The sequence below is a fragment of the Oncorhynchus clarkii genome, chromosome 12 (genome assembly GCF_045791955.1).
Source record: "Oncorhynchus clarkii lewisi isolate Uvic-CL-2024 chromosome 12, UVic_Ocla_1.0, whole genome shotgun sequence".
NCBI classification, from domain to species: Eukaryota; Metazoa; Chordata; class Actinopteri; order Salmoniformes; family Salmonidae; genus Oncorhynchus; species Oncorhynchus clarkii.
The window spans coordinates 77,846,607-77,873,516 of NC_092158.1; the positions used below are offsets into that span (position 1 = coordinate 77,846,607).

At 43.1% G+C, this 26,910-nt stretch overlaps 1 protein-coding gene across 1 annotated transcript; it reads right to left on the reverse strand.

The window, feature by feature from the left end:
• Positions 1–3,357: 3,357 nt before the first annotated feature.
• Positions 3,358–21,519, reverse strand: LOC139422261 (prostaglandin E2 receptor EP1 subtype-like). The gene is made up of 3 exons (XM_071173440.1): positions 21,461–21,519; positions 7,667–8,583; positions 3,358–4,478 (listed from the first exon to the last, which is right to left on the reverse strand). Exons 2-3 carry the CDS (start codon positions 8,537–8,539, stop codon positions 4,206–4,208), a joined length of 1,146 nt encoding a protein of 381 aa, XP_071029541.1. The 5' UTR covers positions 8,540–8,583; positions 21,461–21,519; the 3' UTR covers positions 3,358–4,205.
• Between the last annotated feature and the right edge of the window lie 5,391 nt (positions 21,520–26,910).

A 26,910-nucleotide genomic window follows, 5' to 3' on the forward strand; every position in this document is an offset into this window, starting at 1 on the left:
CACGCGCTCCAGCAGGTGTATCTCACTGATCATCCCTAAAGCCAACACCTCATTTGGCCGCCTTTCGTTCCAGTACTCTGCTGCCTGTGACTGGAACGAATTGCAAAAATCGCTGAAGTTGGAGACTTTTATCTCCCTCACCAACTTCAAACATCAGCTATCTGAGCAGCTAACCGATCGCTGCAGCTGTACATAGTCTATTGGTAAATAGCCCACCCATTTTCACCTACCTCATCCCCATACTGCTCTTATTTATTTACTTTTCTGCTCTTTTGCACACCAATATCTCTACCTGTACATGACCATCTGATCATTTATCACTCCAGTGTTAATCTGCAAAATTGTAATTATTCACCTACCTCCTCATGCCTTTTGCACACATTGTATATAGACTACCCCTTTGTTTTCTACTGTGTTATTGACTTGTTAATTGTTTACTCCATGTGTAACTATGTGTTGTCTGCTCATACTGCTATGCTTTATCTTGGCCAGGTCGCAGTTGCAAATGAGAACTTGTTCTCAACTAGCCTACCTGGTTAAATAAAGGTGAAATAAAAAATAAATAAAAAAAGGGTCTGTGAAAATGCAGGAGTCATGACAAGATTTTTAGGTGTGTTTTAATTTACCATGTTTTAATCTGCACTCCATTAAGGTGACTCAAAGTTACCTGAACAAAAATATGAATGCAACATACAACAATTTAAAATATTGTATTGAGTTATAGTTCATATAAGGAAATCAGTCAATTTAAATACATTCATAAGGCCCTAATCTATGGATTTCACATGACTGGGAAAACAGATAGGCATTTTTTTAAATGTTTTTATTGTGGCCTGTGGAATGTTGTCCCTCTCCTCTTCAATGGCTGTGAGAAGTTGCTGGATATTGTCGGGAACTGGAATACGCTGTAGTACACGTCAATCCAGAGCATCTTTTAACATGCTCAATGTCTGGTGAGTATGCAGGTCATGGAAGAACTGGGAAATTTGCAGCTTCCAGGAATTGTGTACAGATCCTTCCGACATGGGGCTGTGCATTATCTTGTTGAAACATGAGATGATGGCGGCGGACGAATTGCACAAAACTGCTTTAATGTTTACGTACTGCTTTACTCATTTCATATGTATATACTGTTTTCTATTCTAACGTATTTTAGGTAATACCACTCCGACATCGCTAGTCCTAATATTTATATATTTCTTAACTCCATTCTTTTACTTTATATTTGTGTGTATTGTTGTGAATTGTTAGATATTACTGCACTGTTGGAGCTAGGAACACAAGCATTTCGCTACACCTGCAATAACATCTATTGGTCTGTATGTGACCAATGCAATTTGATTTGATGACTATGAACCTCAGGATCTTGTCACGGTATCTTTGTGCAAATTCCCATCGATAAAATGCAATTGTGTTGGTTGTCCGTAGCTTATGCCTGCCAATACTATAACGCCACCACCAACATGGGGCACTCAGTTCACAACATTGACATTAGCAAACCGCTCGCCCACACGACGCCATACACGTGGCCTGCGGTTGTGAGGCCAGTTGGACATACTGCCAAATTCTCTAAAATGAAGTTGGAGGCGGCTGGCTATTGTAGAGAAATAAACATGACATTTTCTGGCAACAGTTCTGGTGGACTTTCCTGCAGTCAGCACGCCAACTGCATGCTCCCTCAAAACTTGAGATATCTGTAGCATTGTGTTTTGTTACAAAACTGCACATTTTAGAGAAGCCTTTTATTGTCCCCAGCACAAGGTGCCCATGTGGAATGATCATGCTATTTAATCAGCTTCTTGATTTTCCAGACCTGTCAGGTGGATGTATTATCTTGGTGAAATAGAAAGACTCACTAACAGGCATGTAAACAAATTTGTGCACAAAATTTGAGAGAAATAAGCCTTTTGTGCATATGGAACATTTCTGTGATCTTTTATTTCCGCTTATGAAACATGGGACCAACATGTTACATGTTGCGTTTATATTTTTGTTCATTCTATTTGTGTTTCTAAAATATTTACTGTTTATGTTTGAATGCAGTGACTACGTGTTCTATATTTTTTTCATGAAGAAGCATTGTTTGTAATTGTTTTTTGTCCGTTTTGTGTAACTGTCGGCAACATATCTAATCCTGTGAAAGCACTGTTGCACTTTAGACATGAGCAAAGATCTAACATGGAACCCAAACCAGGCTGCGCATGTGTGCCATCATGCAAAAATGTATTTTGTCCCCCTACACCAAACGCGATCACGACACGCAGGTTAAAATATCAAACAAACTCTGAACCAATGACATGAATTTGGGTACAGATCGAAAAGCATTAAACATTTATGGCAATTTAGCTTGCACTTGCTAGCTAATTTGTCCTATTTAGCTAGCTTGCTATTGCTAGCTAATTTGTCCTGGGATATAAACATTGAGTTGTTATTTTACCTGAAATGCACAAGGTCCTCTACTCTGACAATTAATCCACACATAAAAACGGTCAACCAAATTGTTTCTAATCATCTCTCCTCCTTCCAGGCTTTTTCATCGTTTAACTTATATAGTGATTGGCATCTAAACTTTCATAGTATTACCACGACAACCGGCAACAGTTCGTCTGTCAATCACCCACGTGGGTATAACCAATGAGGAGATGACACGCAGACGCTTGTGAGCAGTCTGGGTGCAATAATTGAATAACATAGATTCCTAAATGTATTTTGCAACGCACGAGACGCGAGCGGTGTAGTCAGGGTATAAGACTCCATTTGTGTACTTATGTCATTGTCTTTTGTACTGTTACCTACTACTATACAAGCAAACCTAAATTCATAGAATTCATAGAATTCCATAAACTTCAGAGAAAATTAATGTAATTGTAAGGCGTTGTGTGTATTGCAGGAAATTATTTGTGGTAGTTCATCAATATGAGCCAATACAGACCACTTTACTCAGTAATAATTAACATTTGTTACAACCATTGCAATTGATGGAGTATACTGAGATCATTTCTGTTCTACTTCCCCTGTCAGAGAACATTTTCCACACCTCTGTTCTCTCCTGGGATGAGCACCATGGTGCTATGACCCTGAAAGGCCATTTTGTGGTTTATTTTATTTTATTTTTATTTAACCTTTATTTAACTATGCAAGTCAGTTAAGAACAAATTATTATTTACAATGACGGCCTATCGAAAGGCAAAATACCTCCTGCGGGGACGGGGGCTGGGATACATTTTCTTTTAAAGAAAAATACAATTATATATGTTTTTCAGTAAAAAAAGGATAACCGGCAACTTAAACTTTATTAGACAACATTAAATTCTATAGCTTTTGCAACACTTAGCTTCATTTAGGTCCCCAGACAATTGGGGAAACAATATAAGCAATAAATACACACACACACACAATTCACACGTCAATAGCATTACAAGTTTGACACATACTGTATGTCTTTCACATCTTCAAGCACAGGTAAAAGCACAGCCTTTACTTTGCTTTGGCATAGTGCCACTGACTTCATGATGTGTCAAAGTGCACTTTGACATTTCCACAAACAAACAAAGTATGAACTCCAAAAAAACACTGACAGTAACACACACAAACACGTATATATAATTTGAGATGTTTGTTGTTGATATCTTATAGGCAGCTTCATTTCATGTACAGTTATGTACACAGAGAAAGACTCATGTTGCGTGACCTACCAGACACTTTTACAACAAACCCTTCTCCTTGGGCAGATTTATCTGTGCTATGTCTCCAGTATCCAGGTGAGGCATACTGTCCTTACTTGGTCAGAATGTTTTGTTATAAATCCATTAATGACATTTAATTTGTTTGAGTATAGTCTGGCTTGGCTGTTTCCCGTAAAATGATGAGACTTCTCCACACAACAGTCAAAGCAGGTCTTACTGGCCAATCAAATCAATCTGAAAGAGATCCAAGATCTGGAGGATGATGATTTCAATCCCAAACCCCATAGACTTTCACAGTCAGGCAGACCCACACAGTTCTCAATAAAGGAATATAGGTCTTATAGGCAATAGGTATTTCCTTTTGTGTGATACACCAACACTGCTGTTAGATCCTACTGCTGGATGTTCAGTCTTCTCCTCAATCCAGCATGTTGAGTTGGGTGGCAAATAAAGCCCCATGAACAACAAAGGACCATGATAAGATGCCAGTCTCTTTCTGTCTGTGTGTTTTCTTCTCCCTCAGATCCTGTTGACAGTGTTTATTTTCTCAGAGTTCTGGAAGGAGCTGATGTCCCAATGGCGGAAGGTGCTGTTCTTGAAGCTGGCCCGGCTCTTGGTGATGCGATAGATCTTCCTCAGCACGGCCCGGCGCAGCAAAATGTAGACCCAGGGGTCCAGGATCTGGTTCCAGGAGGCCAGCCGGACGCCCATCACCATCAACCTCCTGTATGTGTCCTGGTCATTGCCTATGGAACCGCTATAGGACCATGTGACTGACATCAGGCCAAAGATCTGCAAGTAACACAGATACCTGGGTTAGTTTTACAGTGGTTGTGCAGGATATAGATATGTTCAGCTGGTGTATATATATTTGCATCAATCTGCATACACTGCTAGCAATTTATATACATTACCCGACACTGTAGATTGCCACATGTTAACAAAAAAAATGAATAAAGGTAGCAGTCAAAATGCATCTTCACAACGTGTTCCTATGAATAGCTTTACTGATGTTAGAAATCACAGGCTCAAAATTGTAGCCTTATAAATCTTATTTACAATTTTTATAACAATTGGCCACAGCTTATTAAGAGATTTTAAGCACAAACAATGCCTCTGTAACGGTTATTACATCTCCCCAACAGTAAAACATGTATGCTAAGCTGTTCTTATTTAGTTCACACATCAGTAATTATATTTGGGCCCAACTTTTGTGCAGTATTGTGCAAATCAACAGGTCAACTACTGACATTAATGGGCGTAATGTCTTCCAGGTGAGAAATCCATTAATAAACACTTTTAATGCACATAACATGCTTCTACACCTGCATTGCTTGCTGTTTGGGGTTTTAGGCTGGGTTTCTGTACAGCACTTTGAGATATCAGCTGATGTAAGAAGGGCTTTATAATTTTGATTTGACAATGTTCTAAATAAAGAACAATGCATACTTTTTGGGAGAGGGAACAAGGGGGGGGGGGAGGGGTGCTCAAGGCTACTCTAAGTTTTCACAGACCCAGTGATGACAAGCAACAGGCTGCCATAATTTGAAGCATGGTTTATAGTCTGTCCTCTTTCACTTCTCACAGTTTATGTGTCAAAATGAATGGTTACTTTTAAATTGGACCTGAATGTAGATTGCTTTGTATGTTTCTATTGTTGTTTGGTCAGGGTGTGATTTGGGTGGGCATTCTATGTTTGTATGTCTAGGTTTTTGAATTTCTATGTTTCGGCCTGGTATGGTTCTCAATCAGGGACAGCTGTCTATCGTTGTCTCTGATTGGGAATCATAGGTAGTTGTTTTTCTGTTTAGTGTTTGTGTCACCTTGCAGGACTGTTTCGGGTCTTCCTTTTGTTCTTTTTTGTATTCAGTGTTCAGTTCCTTAAAATAAAGATGAACACGTTTCCCACTGCATTTTGTTTCTGACGATTCCTCTTCTAATGCGATGAAAAGCCGTTACAACATATTAACAGTTTATACAAAATTCTTAGTATTGGAATTGTAATTTTTTTTTATCCTTGATTAAAAAATCATCAAACCATCACCATGTTTTTGTATTAAATTATTTTAGTTGGCTAATATTCCTCTTTCCCAGAAGACTGGAAAAGGAGAGAAGCTGTAACATTTTCAATGTCACCCAATCTGAAATCTGTTATTCAAGCCCTTCATAATGGCATTACCTTAAATAATTTATTCCATCTAGTCAATGCAAGGGCCCACCATGACTATTCATTTATACCCTTGGTGCAGTACACCATGTCTATCCATCTGTTTTAGGTGCAGTATTCTGAATCATAATGTTTATGACTGGGAACTGGAAAGTGTCTATTTCAGAAGGTGTACAAAAAGAGGATGAAATAGTACTGGATTGTTAGCAGAGATTTTCTATATTATTTCAGGCCTTTGAGTTTATGGGGCAGAATATCTTGGAGATTTACCGAGAGGATGAATTACTTTTGTTAGCTGAGCATTTTTACAATATTATTTTATGCTTTTACCACCCTGCATCTCACTACTGGTTTGTCTCTGAAACTTAACAGGGTGGGTCGGTCCTGGTTGTCCCTGGATGGGCGACCAGATGCTGCTGGAAGTGATGTTGGACGGCCAGTAAGAGGCACTCTTTCCTCTAGTCAAAAACAAAAAGATCCCAGGGCAGTGATTGGGGACATTTCCCTGTGCAGGGTGCCGTCTTTTGGGTGAGACACTAAACAGGTGTCCAGACTCTCTGTGGTCACTAAAGATCCCAATGCACTTATCTTAAGAGTTGGGGTGTTCTCAGTGTCCTGGCTTCATCTCCATTCTGGCCTTCATACCATTATGACCAAGTAATCATCCCCAGCTTCCAATTGGCTCATTCATCCCCCCTCTTCTCCCCTGTAACTTTTCCCACAGGCTCTATTCAATCTGTATTGCTGAAGCGTAATTGAAATGTAAATGTAACCCACATGAAAAATTACTACAGTTTACTATAGAATTCTATAGTAAACTGTAGTATACTGTAGAATACTATACTACACATGGTAGTATCCCTCAATCATGTCTAGTACTTACTATAGAATGTTGTAGTATACTGTAGAATACTACAGTTAATATTACAGTATGATCCGCAAAAGAACATTGTAGTAAATACTACAGTAATGTCTGCAAAAACACTACAGTCCACACAAACACTAACCTTTTTTATTATAGTAAAGACAAGTATTTAATTTGCATATACCCTGCCCATTCCCCTCCCCATATCCCAATTTGTGCCACCCATAAGTGAGAAACCTACATGCCAAGTATAGAAGATATTATGTAATAGAAAATAGCAGAAGTGTTGAATTATTTGGTAAGATTTCAGGCTGGCTGATTGACTTACAGGTTATGGAATTCGTGCTCATTTAGTAGGTTTCATGAAGGAGAAAGCCTCTACTTCTATGTCAAAAATAATAAAACAAAAACACCATAGTAAGTACTACATTAATATATTGCAAAGCACTACAGTGAATACTACAGGGAAGTCGGCAAAAACACTACAGTGAATACTATAGTATTTAAACCAGGGCTCTCCAACCCTGCTCCTGGAGAGCGACACTCCCGTAGGTTTTCACTCCAACCCCAGTTGTACCTAACCTGATTCAGTTTATCAACCAGATACTTATTAGAATCAGGTGCGCTAGATTGGGATTTGAGCAAAAACCTACAAGAAGGCAGCTTTCCAGGAACAGCATTGGAGAGCCCTGATTTATACCATAGTATACTAGTCTTTTTTTCATGTGGGATTTCCCGATTGAGCAGACATACGAAGTGTTTACCGTGGATGCAGTAGCCGCTAACGTGGGAGCATTGCCTTTCAATCACGCTGTAGCGCTGAATTTCCATGATAAGGACTGAAAAGAGACCTTAATTCCCGAATGGAACACAATAAAGATAGTTTTGACCCCTACCCTGATTCATGCAGAATTGTGAACTTCAGTGAACTGAACTTTTCCAACTCACCAGCAGGGGGCTCCAGCAGATGCAAGAAGTGATCATAATGCCCACCAGCTGGGCCACCATCTCAATGTCATGGGACTTGGCAGAGCGACGGTAGCAGGTCTTACACTTCTTACGGAGTCTGGCAAGCACCAGCGTGACCCCACTGATGGTATTACACACCAGGGCCACAGTCAGAGAGGCCAGGCCCAGTCCAGAGAACAGCATGACAAAGGCCACGTCCGTCTCCTGAGTCTCTCCCAGGACACTGATGAAGCACCAGGTCCCGGGGTACTGGTAGGTGTAGGCCCCCAGCCTGAAGAAGGGCAGAAAGGCCACACACAGAGCCAGCAGCCAGATGAGAGCTAGTGCCATCTTGGTGCGAGCCGTGGTGACCAGTGAGGCATGGAGCAGGGGCTGTGTGACACCTAGGCAGCGCTCAGCAGCCATGGCACAGCCCAGGAACAATGGGCACAAGCCGAAGAACACCATGCTACCCCCTAGGAACTGGCAGGGGGCATCGGTGGCAGCGAGACCTAAGGGCCCAGTCGCAGCCCCAGCTGAGTACAGCCTCAACACCAGTGCACCGGGGATGATGTGGCCGGCAAAGTCTGTGGCTACCAGGGAACTGGCGAAGAGCAGGAAGGTGGCCTTGGAGCGGCGGCGCAGACGGGCATAGGCTTTCGCCAGGATGACCAGGGCCACGATGTTGGACAGGATGCCCAGGGTCATGGAGAGGCCAGCTGCAGTGGGGTTACTGGGGGGAGACATGGGCCTCTCTGTGGTGATGTTTGCCCTCCAGGCCATGGCTGGCACACCCTCCACCCTCCAGGTCTGGTTGGGGAGGAGATTGGGGGCAGCCAGGCCTGAGGAGTTGTAGTGCTGCATGGCCAACATCACTGGCCTCAGGTAGCCATCGGGGTCCTCAGAGTGAGAAGGCACTGAAAATAGGAAAGGTGTTATGATTAATATACTGACCAGTTGACCTGGAAGAATTCCTAACCTCACTAATATATAGTACTACCATAACCAAACTTAACCAATAGCCTATTATACATAGCATAAATACAAAGTTTACTGGGGAAACGAAAACTCATTCAGTATTCTGTTATTACCTAACAACAATAAATATTATCCTGCATTATGTAACGATTTTTTTCTGTCATAAACCAGGTCTCCATCCAAGCTTATTATGCGAGAAAAGTACAGTGCATTCGGAAAATATTCAGACCCCTTTTTGTTACATTACAGCCTTATTCTAAAATTGCTTAAATAAAACATTTTCCACATCAAGCTATTAACAATACCTCATAATGACAAAGCGATTTTTGCTAATTTATTGAAAACAAAAATCAGAAATACCTTATTTACGTAAGTATTCAGACCCTTTGCTATGAGACACAAAATTGAGCTCAGGTGCACCCTGTTTTCATTGATCATCCTTGAGATGTTTCTACAACTTCATTGGACATGATTTGGAAACATCCCGTCAGAGAAAAAAACAAGCCATGAGGTCGAAGAAATTGTCCGTAGAGCTCTGAGACAGGATTGTGTCGAGGCACAGATCTGGGGAAGGGTACCAAAAAATATATGTCTGTATTATTGAAGGTCCCCAAGAATACAGTGGTGTCGTGTCTTTACTATCATTAAATTGAAGACTTAGTTTTTATCAAAGATTTTCTGTAATTAGTATTACGCGATCAAACTGATTAATCATGTAACTGTAATTAACTAGGAAGTCGGGGCACCAGGGAAAATATTCAGATTACAAAATTATAATTTCCCAATATAACCTTTAAGATATTTTCATATCTGATCAATAGTCTTCTGATTAATGAATTATTTACTTTACCTCACGTTAGTCTCATTCCAAACGTAGTAAATGTTTGGTTATCTGCACAAACCCAGTCTTCACTATGAGTCATCCATACATCAATTGTCTTAAATAATGTATTTATTACTAAGTAATTCACAGAAATGCATAAACAAACAGTAGATAGTTGTTGTTCAGAGTGACATTCATTCATTCGTTATAGAAGGGATGTTTCGGTGGTTGTCGTTCTTCGCGTTCAATGATACCGAATTCCTAGCTGCAGACTAGTAATTAATATCAAAGACTTGTTCTTATTCTGTCGGTATCGATAGTCTAAGAGTTTAACCACGTGGTATGGTTAAAAGATTCAGCAATGGTCTGCAACTTTTGTCCTCCCGTGATTGAGAGAAACATGGTCTACTTGAGGAATTCTCAAGATTGGGGTTTTATTCGGAATTGCAGAAAAGGTGCTGTCCCAGGATGCCTGACCCTAACTGGGCTCATGGGCGGTCCTCTGATTTAGTTCAACTCAAAAGGGAATTGGAGTTTCCTTCATTAAACATTCCAAAATCACATTACACAATTTTACAAACAGTATCATACTCACTCATTCATCTTATACAACAATTAGATGTAAACCTCATATCTGAGGCTATTATATAAACAGCGTTATGGTAATGTAGCCGCACCGTCTCCCATGAGCTTCCCCAAGTTGTAACAAACGGACCAGTTCGTAGCTGGATTCTTCACCGATATTTTATACCTTCTCCGGAACGTAAACGTTGTTCGGACCTCAAGTTCTGTGAGGTGGAAGAAATTCCTTTGTTCTTTATGAAACTTCACTCTATCTCTATACTGTGTGGCCATGTGGCAGGGTCTTCCCTAGGAATATACGACCTCACTGACCACAGCAGCCTGGTTGAAGGAGCAGAAAGCGGGTGATGGTGCTCGCTGTACCCAAAGAGGGCAACGTCATGACAGTGGCCTCCATCATTGTAAAATTAAAGAAGCTTGGAACCACCAAGACTATTCCTAGAGCTGGCGCCCAGCCAAACTGAGCAATAGAGGGAGAAGAGCTTGGTCAGGGAGGTGACCAAGAACTCAATGGTCACTCTGACAGAGCTCCAGAGTTCCTCTCTGGAGATGGGAGAACCTTCCAGAAGGACAACCATCACTGCAGCACTCCACCAATCTGTCCTTTATGGTAGAGTGGCCAAACGGAAGTCACTCCTGAGTAAAAAGCACATGACAGCCTGCTTGGAGACCATGATAAACAAGATGATCTGGTCTGGTGTAACCAAGATTGAACCCTTTGGCCTGAATACCAAGCGTCTGGAGGAAACCTGGCACCAGCCCTACGGAGAAGCATGGTGGTGGCAGCATCATGATGTGGGGATTTTTTTCAGTGGCAGGGACTGGGAGACTAGTCAGGATCAAGGTAAAGATGAACAGAGGAAAGTACAGAGAGATCCTTGATGAAAACCTGCTTCAGAGCGCTTAGGACCTCAGACTGGGGTGAAGGTTCACCTTCCAGCAGGACAATGACCCTAAGCACACAGCTAAGACAATGCAGAAGTGGCTTCGGGACAAGTCTCTGAATGTCATTGAGGGTCTTAACTAGACGTCGACCGATTCATCGGAATGGCCGATTAATTAGGGCCGATTTCAAGTTTTCATAACAATCGGAAATCGGTATTTTTGGGCACCGATTTGCCGATTAATTTTTTTATATTTTATTTTAATTTGATTTTTTATACCTTTATTTAACTAGGCAAGTCAGTTAAGAACACATTCTTATTTTCAATGACGGCCTAGGAACGTTGAGTTAACTGCCTTGTTCAGGGGCAAAACAACAGATTTTCACCTTGCTAGCTTGGGGGATCCAATCTTGCAACCTTACAGTTAACTAGTCCAACGCAATAACGACCTGCCTCTCTCTCCCTGTCTCTCGTTGCTCTCCACAAGGAGACTGCCTGTTACGCGAATGCAGTCAGCCAAGGTAAGTTGCTAGCTAGCATTAAACTTATCTTATAAAAAACAATCAATCATAATCACTAGTTGGTTGATGATATTACTAGATATTATCTAGCGTGTCCTGCATTGCATATAATCTGACTGAGCATACAAGTATCTAAGTATCTGACTGAGCGGTGGAAGGCAGAAGCAGGCGCGTAAACATTAATTTAAACAGCACTTTCGTGTGTTTTGCCTGCAGCTCTTCGTTGTGTGTCAAGCATTGCGCTGTTTATGACTTCAAGCCTATCAACTCCCGAGATGAGGCTGGTGTAACCGAAGTGAAATGGTTAGCTAGTTTATCGAGCACTAATAGCGTTTCAAACGTCACTCGCTCTGAGCCTTCTAGTAGTTGTTCCCCTTGCTCTGCATGGGTAACGCTGCTTCGATGGTGGCTGTTGTCGTTGTGTTGCTGGTTCGAGCCCAGGGAGGAGCGAGGAGAGGGACAGAAGCTATACTGTTACACTGGCAATACTAAAGTGCCAATAAGAACATCCAATAGTCAAAGGTTAATGAAATACAAATGGTATAGAGGGAAATAGTCCTATAATTCCTATAATAACTACAACCTAAAACTTCTTACCTGGGAATATTGAAGACTCATGTTAAAAGGAACCACCAGCTTTCATATGTTCTCATGTTCTGAGCAAGGAACTGAAAGGTTAGCTGTCTTACATAGCACATATTGCACTTTTACTTTCTTCTCCAACACTTTGTTTTTCCATTATTTAAACCAAATTGAACATGTTTCAATATTTACTTGAGGCTAAATTGATTTTATTTATGTATTATATTAAGTTAAAATAAGTGTTCATTCATTATTGTTGTAATTGTCATTATTACAAATAAATGTTTTAAAAAATCGGCAAATTAATCAGCATCGGCTTTTTTGGTCCTCCAATAATCGGTATCGGTATAGACGTTGAAAAATCATTATCGGTCAACCTCTAGTCTTAACTTCTTCGGAATAGGAGGCAGCATTCGGAGGTGCTCAAAGTAAACTACCTGTTACTCAGGCCCAGAAGCTAGGATATGCATATATTGCTAGTATTGGATAGAAAACACTCTGAAGTTTCTTAAACTGTTACAATAATGTCTGTGAGTATTTTTTTTCACCTTTATTTAACCAGGTAAGCTAGTTGAGAACAAGTTCTCATTTGCAACTGCGACCTGGCCAAGATAAAGCATAGCAGTTCGACACATACAACAACACAGAGTTACACATGGAAAGAACAAAACACAGTCAAAAATACAGTAAAAAAAAGAAGACAAAGCCTATATACAGTGAGTGCAAATAAGGGAGTTAAGGCAATAAATAGGCCATGGTGGCGAAGTAATTACAATATGGCAATTAAACGCTGGAATGGTAGATGTGCAAAAGATGGATGTGCAAGTAGAGATACTGTGGTGCAAAAGGAGCAAAATAAATAAATACAGTATGGGAATAACGTAGATAGATGGGCTGTATACAGATGGGCTATGAACAGGTGCAGTGATCTGTGAGCTGCTCTGACAGATGGTTCTTAAAGCTAGTGAGGGAGATGGGAATCTCCAGCTTCAGTGATTTTTGCAGTTCGTTCCAGTCAGTGGCAGCAGAGAACTGGAAGGAAAGGCGACCAAAGGAGGAATTGGCTTTGGGGGTGACCAGTGAGATGTTGAATGGCATTGAAGCTCGTCTGGAGGTTAGTTAACACAGTGTCCAAAGAAGGGCCAGAAGTATACAGAATGGTGTTGTCTGCGTAGCGGTGGATTAGAGAATCACCAGCAGCAAGAGTGACATCATTGATGTATACAGAGAAGAGAGTTGACCCGATAATTGAACCCTGTGGCACCCCCATGGAGACTGCTAGAGGTCCGGACAACAGGCCCTCCGATTTGACACACTGAGCTCTGTCAGAGAAGGAGTTGGTGAACCAGGCGAGGCAATCATTTGAGAAACCAAGGCTGTTGAGTCTGCCAATAAGAATGTGGTGATTGACAGAGTCGAAAGCCTTGGCCAGGTCGATGAATACAGCTGCACAGTAATGTCTCTTATTGATGGCGGTTATGATATCGTTAAGGACCTTGAGCGTGGCTGAGGTGCACCCATGACCAGCTCGGAAACCAGATTAGCGGAGAAGGTAACCAGAATAGCGGAGAAGGTATGATGGGATTGAAAATGGTCAGTAATCTGTTTGTTAACTTGGCTTTCGAAGACCTTAGAGATGCAGGTTAGGATAGATATAGGTCTGTAGCAGTTTGTGTCTAGAGTGTCTCCCCTTTGAAGAGGGGGATGACCGCGGCAGCTTTCCAATCTTTGGGAATCTCAGACGATACAAAAGAGAGGTTGAACAGGCTAGTAACAGGGGTTGCAATAATTTAGGCAGATAATTTAGGAAAGAGAGGGTCCAGATTATCTAGCCCGGCTGATTTGTAGGGGTCCAGATTTTGCAGCTCTTTCAGAACATCAGCTATCTGGATATGGGTGAAGGAAAAATGGTGGGGGCTTGGGCGGGTTGCTGTGGAGGGTGCCGGGCAGTTGACCGGGGTAGGGGTAGCCAGGTGGAAAGCATGGCCAGCCGTAGAGAAATGCTTATAGAAATTCTCAATTATAGTGGATTTGTCGGTTGTAACAGTTTTTCCTAGCCTCAGAGCAGTGGGTAGCTGGGATGAGGTGCTCTTATTCTCCATGGACTTTACAGTGTCCCAGAACTTTTTTGAGTTTGTACTGAAGGATGCAAATTTCTGTTCAAAAAAGCTAGCCTTAGCTTTCCTAATAACTGCCTGTGTATATTGGTTCCTAACTTCCCTGAAAAGTTGCATATCACGGGGGCTATTCGATGCTAATGCAGAACGCCACAGGATGTTTTTGTGCTGGTCAAGGGCAGACAGGTCTGGAGTGAACCAAGGGCTATATCTATTCCTGGTTCTACATTTTTTGAATGGGGCATGCCTATTTAAGATGGTGAGGAAGGCGCTTTTAAAGAATAACCAGGCATCCTCTACTGTCGGGATGAGGTCAATGTCGTTCCAGGATACCCCGGCCAGGTCGATTAGAGAGGCCTGCTCGCAGAAGTGTTTTAGGGAGCGTTTGACAGTGATGAGGGGTGGTCACTTGCTTGCAGACCCATTACGGATGCAGGCAATGAGGCAGTGATCGCTGAGATCTTGGTTGAAAACAGCAGAGGTGTATTTGGAGGCTGAGTTAGTTAGGATGATATCTATGAGGGTGTTTACGGATTTGGGGTTATATCTGGTAGGTTCATTGATAAATTGTGTGAGATTGAGGGCATCAAGCTTAGATTGTAGGATGGCCGGGGTGTTAAGCATGTCCCAGTTTAGATCACCTAGCAGCACGAGCTCAGAAGATAGATGGGGGGCAATCAAATCACATATGGTGTCGAGGGCACAGTTGGGGGCAGAGGGTGGTCAATAGCAAGCGGCAACGGTGAGAGACTTGTTTCTGGAAAGGTTCATTTTTAGAAGTAGAAGCTCAAATTGTTTCGGTACAGACCTGGATAGTAAGACAGAACTCTGCAGGTTATCTTTGCACTAAATTGCAACACCGCCCCCTTTGGCAGTTCTATCTTGTCGGAAAATGTTATAGTTAGGAATGGAAATTTCAAGGTTTTTGGTTGTCTTCCTAAGCCAGGATTCAGACACTGCTAGTACATCCGGATTGGTGGAGTGTGCTAGGGCAGTGAATAAAACAAACTTAGGGAGGAGGCTTCTAATGTTAACATGCATGAAACCAAGGCTTTTACGGTTGCAGAAGTCAACAAATGAGAGAGCCTGGGGGATGGGTGTGGAGGTAGACACTGCAGGGCCTGGATTAACCTCTACATCACCGGAGGAACAGAGGAGGAGTAGGATAAGGGTATGGCTAAAGGCTAACAGAACTGGACACCTAGTACGTTCAGAACAGAGAGTAAAAGGAGCAAATTTCTGGGCACGGTAGAATATATTCAAGGCATAATGTACAAACAAAGGTATAGTAGGATGTGAATACAGTGGGGGTAAACCTGTGCATATAGTGATAATAAAAGAGATATTGTCTCTAGAAATAGCATTTAAACCAGGTGATGTCACTGCGTGTGTGGGGGGTGGAACTAAATTGTTAGCCGAGGCGTGTTGAGCAGTGCTAGATGCTCTACAGGGAAATGAAACAATAGTTACAAACCAGAACAGCAATCGACACGGCATGGTGACATTAGGGAAAGGCATGCGTAGCCGGGTGATCATACAAGTCCAGTGCGTGGCTTCAAGCAGCTAGCGGCACAGGGCTAGCAGGCTAACAGAAAGGCCTTAGAGGGATGACGCGATGGAGGGAAGTCTGTTGTGCCCCCCTCGTGCAGTTACATCAGCGGACGGATCAGCAGGGCTCCGTGTGGTAAACCAGGCCAATTGGCAAAATATGTATAGTGGCTGAAGAAATATGTCCGAAGGGCCTCTTAAGTCAGCAGTCCAATGTGCTTAAGATAGCTAGCAGGCCGCAGATTAGAGGCTGTGCGTTCAGGGGTTGTTAGCTGCTATAATTCCAGGTGGAAAAATATATATATAAAAAAATATCATAATAAAAATGTTTAAAAATAAAATAAAATAAAAATAGGTTCAGATCTTGCGGTAGGAATCTGGAGATATCGAGAAGAATAAGTCCAACTAGCTCTGGTTTGAGTCACGCTGTACAGACTGGCGAGAGTTGTCCGGGATAAAGGTAGCTGATGACCGCTAGAAAAGGATAGCTGACTGCTAGCTAGTGGCTTCGGAATGTGTTCGATGGGCCTCGTAAGCCAACAGTCCTTGTGCTCTAGACAGCTAGCATTCAGGGGACATTAGCTGCGAAGGTCGGAAGGTGAGAGGGTTCAGACCTTGCGATAGGAATCCGGGGATATGGAGAGAAATAAAATAGGTCCGGTATGCTCTGGTTGAATCGCGTTGTACAAACTGGCGAGAGCTTTCCAAGCTAAGGTTAGCTGATGACCGATTAGCTGGCTAGTTAGCTGGCTAGTTTATGTTGGAGAGGTTCCAGTAAGAGGCAAAGAAAAATACGTTAGAGAAAAAGCAGGTCCACACCACATTGGGTGACGCGGGTTGCAGGAGAGTATTTTGAAATAAGGGTTCACTTCGTTATTTATCTCCGGTATTGACCACACTATTCTACGTCTTAAATTTTATCGTTTATTTACATATTAGGGTACCTGAGGATTGATTAGAAACGTTGTTTGACTTGTTTGGACGAAGTTTATTGGTAACTTTTGGGATTCCTTTGTATGCATTTTGAACGAGGGGAACAGGTGGATTACTGAATCAAGCCCGCCAACTAAACTGACTTTTTTGGGATATAAAGAAGGACTTTATCGAACAAAACAACCATTTGTTTTGTAGTTTTATTGCAATTTCTGACTTTCGTGACCCCTCTGCTGGTTTGGAAAATGTGTTCAATGCTTTTGTACACGGGGACTGTCCTCAGATAATCGCATGGTATGCTTTCGCCGTAAAGCCTTTTTGAAATCTGACAAAGAGGCTGGATTTACAAGAAGTTAAGCTTTTAAATGATGTATGATACTTGTATTTTCATGAATGTTATTACGGTTTTTGCATTTCGAATTTCGCGCTCTGCAATTTCAACGGATGTTGCCGAGGTGGGGAGCTACCAGCATGTCTAGCCCAAAGAGGTTTTAATACTTATGTAAATGTGATATTTCCCCTTTCGCATTTTTTTCTTCTTTTTTTATAAATTTGCAACAATTTCTAAAAACTTGTCTTTGCTTTGTCTCTATGTGGTATTGTGTCACGCCCTGACCTTAGTTATCATTGTTTTCTTTATTATTTTGGTTAGGTCAGGGTGTGACGAGGGTGGTATGTGTGTTTTTGTCCTGTCTAGGGTTTTTTGTATATCTATGGGGTTTTGGTATGTCTAGGTAAATGTAGGTCTATGGTGGCCTGAATTGGTTCCCAATCAGAGGCAGCTGTTTATCGTTGTCTCTGATTGGGGATCCTATTTATGTTGCCATTTTCCATGTTGGTTTTGTGGATTATTGTCTATGTGTCGTTGCATGTCAGCACTCGGTTTCTCATAGCGGCACGGTCGGTTTGTTAGTTGGTTTAAGTGTTCTTCGTTAATTAAAGAGGAATGTGTTCATATCAAGCTGCGCATTGGTCTCATCGTTATGAAGAACATGACAGAATAACCACCAAACCAGGACCAAGCAGTGTGAAAAGGAGGAACAGCGCTTAATGGGGAAATGGACCTGGGAGGAGATATTAGATGGAGCAGGACCCTGGACACAGCCGGGGGAGTATTCGCCATCCTAAGGAGGAGTTAGAGGCAGTGAAAGCCGAACAGCGATACTACGACGATAAATACCGGAGAATAGAGGAACAGCGACGATATGAAGGTACACGGCTAGCACGGAAGCCCGAGAGGTAGCCCCAATAACTTTTTTGGGGGGGAACACAAGGAGATTGCATGAGTCAGGTCAGAGACCTGAGCCTACTCCTCGTGCTTACTGTGGGGAGTGTGTTACTGGTCAGGCACCGTGTTATGCGGTGGAGCGCACGGTGTCTCCAGTGCGCTATTCTAGCCCGGTGCACTCTATTCCAGCTCCTCGCATTGGCTGGGCTAGAATGGGCATCCAGCCAGGAAGGAGGGTTCCGGCTCAGCGCTCCTGGTCTCAGTATACCTCTTTGGACCAGGATATCCTGCGCCGGCCATGCGTACTGTGTCTCCGGTGAGTCTGCACAGCCCAGTGTGTCCTGTGCCAGCGCCCTGCATTTGCAGCAGGCCTCCAGTGTGCCTCCAGGGTCCAGTACGTCCTGTTCCTGCTTCTCGCACTCGCCCTGAGGTGCGTGTCCCCAGCCCGGTACTACCAGTGGCGGCACCACACACCAGGCCTACAGTGCACCTCGGCAGTCCTGTACGCCCTGTTCCTGCTCCCCGCACTTGCCCTGAGGTGCGTGTCACCAGCCCGGTACCACCAGTGTCGGTACCACCAGTGCCGGCACCACGCACCAGGCCTCCAGTGCGCCTCCAGGGTCTAGTACACCCTGTTCCTACTCCCCGCACTCGACCTGAGGTGCGTGTCCCCAGCCCGGTACCACCAGTGCCGGCACCATGCACCAAGCCTATAGTGAGCCTCGGCAGTCCAGAGCGTCCGGCGACAGTACCCAGTCCAGAGCGTCCGGCGACAGTTCACAGACCGGAACCTCCAGCCACGGGCCACAGTCCGGGGTCAGTGTAAAGAAGGGGGGCGGCGTCCAGAACCAGAGCCCCCACCGAGGTTAGATGCCCACCCAGACCCTCCCATATAGGTTTAAGTTTGCGACCGGGAGTCTGCACCTTTGGGCGGGGGGGGGGGACTGTCACGCCCTGAGGTTAGGTCAGGGTGTGACGAGGGTGGTATGTGTGTTTTTGACCTGTCTGGGATTTTTTTGTATATCTATGGGGTTTTGGTATGTCTAGGTAAATGTAGGTATATGGTGGCCTGAATTGGTTCCCAATCAGAGGCAGCTGGTTTTTGTTGTCTCTGATTGGGGATCCTATTTAGGTTGCCATTTTTCCATGTTGGTTTTGTGGGTTATTGTCTATGTGTCGTTGCATGTCAGCACTCGGTTTAGCATAGCGGCACGTTCGTTTTGTTTAAGTGTTCTTCGTTAATTAAAGAGGAATGTGTTTATATCACGCTGCGCCTTGGTCTTATCGTTATGACGAACGTGACATATTGTGTGTAGATTGATGAGGGGGGAAAACGATTTATTCCATTTTAGAATAAGGCTGTAATGAAACAAAATGTGAAAAAAGTCAAGGGGTCTGTCTGAATACTTTCCGAATGCACTGTATATGTTGGATAAAAAATGTCATGACATGCCGGATGGCTTAAATGTGTCATAAAATGTCCAAATGTGGACAAAACAAGCTAGATAAATTGATAACTTTTTGAGTTGGTGAAGTTAATTATGCAAGAAATGGCTGTGGAAACGCTTTTATGCGCAAATATTGATAAAATAACCATCATATCAAAACTCGGGAGTCATGCGATGATATGGTGGGATGGGATCGGGTCGGGAAAGCATGCAGTTTATTAGGCTACAGATGATGAACTTCACATGGTGGTAAAAGTGGAAGGTGATGGATGAGCTTGATGTTCCTTTCCAATAAATATCGATAGTCTTATTCTTGTGACATGATGGTCGTGCTTGGCTATCATTTGACAAATAAAAATAATCTCGCTCTTCTCCATAAATAATTGCATCATGTAGGTAGTCTACCCGGACTATAGGCCTATCTGGGAGCTGTTCGCTAGAGCGCACATACCAAGACATTCGCTATATAAAGCATTTTTTTTGGGGGGGGGGGGACAAAACCATCAGAGTTGAAAATGCGATGGAAACCCATTTAGCTTGTATTTTTTATTTTGGTAAATGGGTGTTTAACCGCAAAAGTTGTTTTAATGTGCACTACGTCATCCCGCACAGCTTTTTTTTCGCAACAAATTCATTTTATGGAAACATCTCTGGTGGGAAAATGCACATAGTCTAATGTTTTTATTCGGATTTTAGAATATTCTGTTGCCAATTGTCGTGAACTGAATGGAAACCTAGCTAGTGTCCTTTAAAAAGCCTATTGTAGACAAATGCCACACACCTCCCCCTCATTGTCCCCCGCAACCTGAGAATGCGGGACAAGTCAAGACAGTTCTTGTGAAAGGTGCTCCTTCAAGTCTTGACCGTGTCTGACAGTGACATAGCAAACGTTCTGTGAAAGGTGCTCTATCATGATAGCAGACCCATAGGCGTAGTCTACACGATGCCAATCAAATCACCCTTTTCCTTCTTCTTCAAAACCTTCAATGCAGAATAACAGAACAGAGTCACAATACTTCTTCCAAAATTAGGTATACATAACATCCTATACTGTGCCTAGTTTGTATAATATGTTTTCTCATGAGTTACTCGATCTAGCAATGATTTCGGATTGATTTGTAGCAGAGATACCTTACCATTGTTAATGAGAAACACACACACAAAGGGTATGCCCCTGCCTTGCCAAACATGACATTGGCTACTACAGTTTTGTAGGGTGCATTTGCAGTCCTTGTTCCGTTGGCTTTTCTAATCTAAAACAAAAATGTCTAACAAAGGGTGCGTTTGTAAATGCACTCTATCTACTCCGATTTCAGAGCCTTCTCGTCTGTGTGCCAGAGCACAGAATAACTGATTAATTTACAAACTTGCAACACCCGTTGAATATGACCGGTGTCAGTAAACGTCGGAGGAAAAAAAAATACGCTATTAAATGTTGCAAGCAGCACAGTTAGTCACTATCGCTCTAGATAACGTGAAAACAGGTTAATCAACTCAGCTAGGGCGAGTAAAATGGTCAGAGTGAGGTGTTCTCTCATTTTGTCTGGAAGTAGCAAGTAAGCTAGCCAACTTTATCCAGTTAGCTTTGGTGCTTGACTGCTGTCGTGAGGTCAGAACGCTCGGATCAACCCTACTCCTCGGTCAAAGCGTCCAGTGTGCGCCCTGAACACTCCGAGAGCGAAGCCTCTGAATTTATGAACAGACAATCTGACAACGCTCTGAATTTACAATCGACACATAGCCACTGACACACTGGAGGCAATTTACGAACGCACCCAAAGACATTGATGAATGAGAGAGTTGAAAACAATTTCAGGTTTAAAATCTAAATGAAATCATACTAATTCAGCCCAATACATGTGCACTCATTATTGGTAAAACAAAAAACATGTATGGTTCTTCTTATTAAGATGAGCAGTGTGTGTAACGACTTTGACCAGGCAAGAAATTATTTCCCCCTACTTTCACCCATTTTGTAAAAAAAATACTAATAGTTGTTCATTGTAAATTTCCTGAATGATTTACCATGTCCAAATTAAAAGGGATCTGTGTGCTTGTGTAAACGGTTATTATCTATGTGCATAGCTAATTCAGCATCATAGGCTACAAGAAGATAATTAATGGTGTGAAATAAGTAATAATGATATTACCTGACCAAAGAGTGAATCCATAGAAACAAATGAAGATGTATTCCTTTGGTTTTCAGATGTTAAATCATTTCACTGTGAACCATGACATTCAAAAGTTCCTTAAACTCAGGGATTCATCCAAGAGAATGTTACATATTATCAACAATGATAACCTGAGCTGATAGTGAAGTCATGTATCCCGAGGAGTGCCTCATTCTCCTAAAGAAAACAAAACGAGCAACCGCACGAGAAGTCCGTCACCAAGATCAAGACCCAGTCTCCAAAAGGTTGCACAGCCAACCATTTACTTACTATTCAACGTTTGTTTCGTTGCTCAGCCCTCTTTATAGACTTGTACTGCGTCGACGCAGCCCCGGGGCGTCTTGAGTCCGCGAGAGGAATGCATGTATCCATATTACAGCAGTTCAGTGAAAGGGAACTGGGAGTGCTACCCAATAACTTATTGGAAACGAATTAGATATTCTATTAATACAGCCATTTTTATTTAACAACCAACTTTACACGTTGACATGTAACTATAACATCCTAAGATCAAGTAATATAGCCTAATGTCAAAGTACAGTATCTTACAGTGTTCAAACAAAACAGATGGCAGGAGTTTGACAAATGTTTTGTTATAACAGCATTATTAAAGGGCAATTCCGCCACTTTTCAACCTTATATTCATAATCTCCAGCACCAAACCAGTGTCTACATATGTGAAAACAGTGGGTTTCTATGATCTGTGGTTAAAAAGATAGGAAGAAAACTCTTTAAAAATGTTTTCTCTTTGACATCACAGGGTAGCATTAAAAGTAAAAAACTGTGAATTTCAAAACCTGCAACTAGTTTATATTTTCTTGCTCCCCATGAAACAGATGTGAAATTGGCTAGCTAGTTAGCGGGGTGCACGCTAATAGCGTTTCAATTGGTGACGTGTCTCACTCTGAGACCTTGAAGTAGTTGTTCCCCTTGCTCTGCAAGGGCCGCAGCATTTGTGGAGCGATTGGTAACGATGCTTCAAGGGTGGCTGTTGTCAATGTGTGCAGAAGGTCCCTGGTTCAAGCCCAGGTAGGGGCGAGGAGAGGGATGGAAGCAATACTGTTACACCCGCATCACTGCGGATCTCATAGTGTTTGAAAATCCCAGTTTTAAAATGTTCAAAGTTTTGATGATATCATTGGGCAGAATTAATCACATACACATACATACAAAAGTATGTGGGCACCCCTTCAAATTAGTGGATTCAGCTATTTTAACCACACCCGTTGCTGACAGCTGTATAAAATTGCACACAAAAGCCTAAGATCACCATCACAATGCCAAGTGTCGGCTGAAGTGGTGTAAAACTCGCCACCATTGGACTCTGGAGCAGTGGAAACGCGTTCTCTGGAGTGATGAATCACGCTTCACCATCTGGCAGACCGACGGACGAATCTCGGTTTGGCGGATGCCAGGAGAAAGCTACTTGTCTGAATGCATAGTGCCAACTGTAAAGTTTGGTGGAAGAGGAATAATGGTCCCGGGCTGTTTTTCATGGTTCGGGCTAGAACCCCTTACGTCCAGGGAAGGGAAATCTTAACGCTGCACCATACAATGGCATTCTAGACTATTCTGTGCTTCCAACTTTGTTGCAACAGTTTGGGGAAGGCCCTTTCCTGTTTCAGCATGACAATGACCCTGTGCACAAAATTGTTTGTCGAGATCGGTGTGGAAGAACTTGACTGGCCTGCACAGAGCCCTGACCTCACGGCTTTCACAGCAGTGATAAATTCATGAACTTCTTTGAGGAAAAGATCATGATCATTACAAAGCAAATACGGACCCCTCTTTAAATCTGCATATTCCTCAAAAGCTCAGTTGTCCTGAGTCTACACAACTCTGCCAGGACCTAGGATCAAGGGAGACAGTCAAGTTTTTTAATACTATATCTCTTGACACATTGATGAAAATAATCATGGCCTCTAAACCTTCAAGCTGCATACTGGACCCTATTCCAAATAAACTATTGAAAGAGCTGCTTCCTGTGCTTGGCCCTCCTATGTTGAACATAATAAACGGCTCTCTATCCACCGGATGTGTACCAAACTCACTAAAAGTGGCAGTAATAAAGCTTCTCTTGAAAAAGCCAAACCTTGACCCAGAAAATATAAAAAACTATCGGCCTATATCGAATCTCCCATTCCTCTCAAACATTTTAGAAAAAGCTGTTGCGCAGAAACTCACTGCCTTCCTGAAGACAAACAATGTATACAAAACGCTTCAGTCTGGTTATAGACCCCATCATAGCACTGAGACTGCACTTGTGAAGGTGGTAAATGACCTTTTAATGGCGTCAGACCGAGGCTCTGCATCTGTCCTTGTGCTCATAGACCTTAGCGCTGCTTTTGATACCATCGATCACCACATTCTTTTGGAGAGATTGGAAACCCAAATTGGTCTACACGGACAAGTTCTGGCCTGGTTTAGATCTTATCTGTCTGAAAGATATCAGTTTGTCTTTGTGGATGGTTTGTCCTCTGACAAATCAACTGTAAATTTCGGTGTTCCTCAAGGTTCCGTTTTAGGACCACTATTGTTTTTAACAATATATTTTACCTCTTGATGATGTCATTCGGAAACATAATGTTAACTTTCACTGCTATGCGGATGACACACAGCTGTACATTTCGATGAAACATGGTGAAGCCCCAAAATTGCCCTCGCTGGAAGCCTATGTTTCAGACATAAGGAAGTGGATGGCTGCAAATGTTCTACTTTTAAACTCAGACAAAACAGAGATGCTTGTTCTAGGTCCCAAGAAACAAAGAGCTATTCTGTTGAATCTTACACTTAATCTTGATGCTTGTACAGTCGTCTCAAATAAAACTGTGAAGGACATCAGCGTTACTCTGGACCCTGATCTCTCTTTTGACGAACATATCAAGACTGTTTCAAGGATAGCTTTTTTACATCTATGTAACATTGCAAAAAACAGAAAGTTTCTGTCCAAAAATGATGCAGAAACATTTATCCATGCTTTTGTCACTTCTAGGTTAGACTACTGCAAAGCTCTACTTTCCGGCTACAGAGCCTGGAGCACTAAATAAGCTTCAGTTAGTGCTAAACACGGCTGCTAGAATCTTGATTAGAACCAAAATATGTGATCTTATTACTCCAGTGCTAGCCTCTCTACACTGGCTTCCTGTTAAGGCAAGGGCTGATTTCAAGGTTTTACTGCTAACCTACAAAGCATTACATGGGCTTGCTCCTACCTATCTTTCCGATTTGGTCCTGCCATACACGTATGCTACGGTCACAAGATGGCAGACCTCCTTACTGTCCCTAGAATTTCTCAGCAAACAGCTGGAGGTAGGGCTTTCTCCTATAGAGCTCAATTTTTATGGAATGGTCTGCCTACCCATGTGAGAGACGTAGACTCGGTCTCAACCTTTATATCTTTATTGAAGACTCATCTCTTCAGTAGGTCCTATGATTGAGTGTAGCCTGGCCCAGGTGTGTGAAGGTGAATGGAAAGGCAATGGAGCAACAAATTCCCTTGCTGTCTCTGCCTGGCCGGTTCCCCTCTCTCCACTGGGATTCTCTGTCTCTGGCTTACTGGTGCTCTTCCATGCCGTCTCTAGGAGGAGTGCGTCACTTGAGTGGGTTGAGTCACTGACGTGATCTTCCTGTCCAGGTTGGCGCCCCCCTTGGGTTGTGCCGTGGAGAAGATCTTTGTGGGCTATACTCGGCCTTGTCTCAGGACGGTAAGTTGATGGTTGAAGATATCCCTCTAGTGGTGTGGGGGTTGTGCTTTTGCAAAGTGGGTGGGGTTATATCCTGCCTGTTTGGCCCTGCCTGGGGGTATCGTCGGATGGGGCCACCATAATTTGCAAATAAATTCATTAAAAATCCTACAATGTGATTTTCTGGATTTTTCTTTCTCATTTTGTCTGTCATAGTTGAAGTGTACCTATGATGAAAATTACAGGCCTCTCTCATCTTTTTAAGTGGGAGAACTTGCACAATTGGTGGCTGACTAAATACCTTTTTGCCCCACTGTATGTCAAAATTATATTAAGTGCATTGTTTAAAGTGGCTAGTGATATATTTTACATCAATTTCCATCAATTTCCATGATTAAAGTGGCTGTAGTTGAGTCAGTGTGTTGGCAGCAGCCACTCAATGTTAGTGGGGGCTGTTTAACAGTCTGATGGCCTTGAGATAGAAGCTGTTTTTCAGTCTCTCGGTCCCCGCTTTGATGCACCTGTACTGACCTCGCCTTCTGGATGATAGCGGGGTGAACAGGCAGTGGCTCGGGTGGTTGTTGTCCTTGATGATCTTTATGGCCTTCCTGTGACATCGTGTGGTGTAGGTGTCCTGGAGGGCAGGTAGTTTGCCCCCGGTGATGCGTTGTGCAGACCTCACTACCCTCTGGAGAGCCTGACAGTTGTGGGCGTAGCAGTTGCAGTACCAGGCGGTGATACAGCCCGACAGGATGCTCTCAATTGTGCATCTGTAGAAGTTTGTGAGTGCTTTTGGTGACAAGTCGAATTTCTTCAGCCTCCTGAGGTTAAGGAGGCGCTGCTGCTCCTTCTTCACGACGCTGTCTGTGTGGGTGGACCAATTCAGTTTGTCCTTGATGTGTACGCCAAGGAACTTAAAACTTACTACCCTCTCCACTACTGTCCCGTCAATGTGGATAGGGGGGTGCTCCCTCTGCTGTTTCCTGAAGTCCACAATCATCTCCTTTGTTTTGTTGACATTGAGTGTGAGGTTATTTTCCTGACACCACACTCCGAGGGCCCTCACCTCCTCCCTGTAGGCCGTCTCGTCGTTGTTGGTAATCAAGCCTACCACTGTAGTGTCGTCCGCAAAGTTGATGATTGAGTTGGAGGCATGCATGGCCACACAGTCGTGGGTGAACAGGGAGTACAGGAGAGGGCTCAGAACGCACCCTTGTGGGGCCCCAGTGTTGAGGATCAGCGGGGTGGAGATGTTGTTACCTACCCTCACCACATGGGGGCGGCCCGTCAGGAAGTCCAGTATCCAGTTGCACAGGGCAGGGTCTAGACCCAGGGTCTCAAGCTTGATGACGAGTTTGGAGGGTTCTATGGTGTTAAATGCTGAGCTGTAGTTGATGAACAGCATTCTCACATAGGTATTCCTCTTGTCCAGATGGGTTAGGGCAGTGTGCAGTGTGGTTGCGATTGAGTCGTCTGTGGACCTATTTGGGCGGGAAGCAAATTGGAGTGGGTCTAGGGTGTCAGGTAGGGGGGAGGTGATATGGTCCTTGACTAGTCTCTCAAAGCACTTCATGATGACGGAAGTGAGGGCTACGGGGTGGTAGTCGTTTAGCTCAGTTACCTTAGCTTTCTTGTGAACAGGAACAAGGGTGGCCCTCTTGAAGCATGTGGGAACAGCAGACTGGGATAAGGATTGATTGAATATGTCCGTAAACACACTAGCCAGCTGGTTTGCGCATGCTCTGA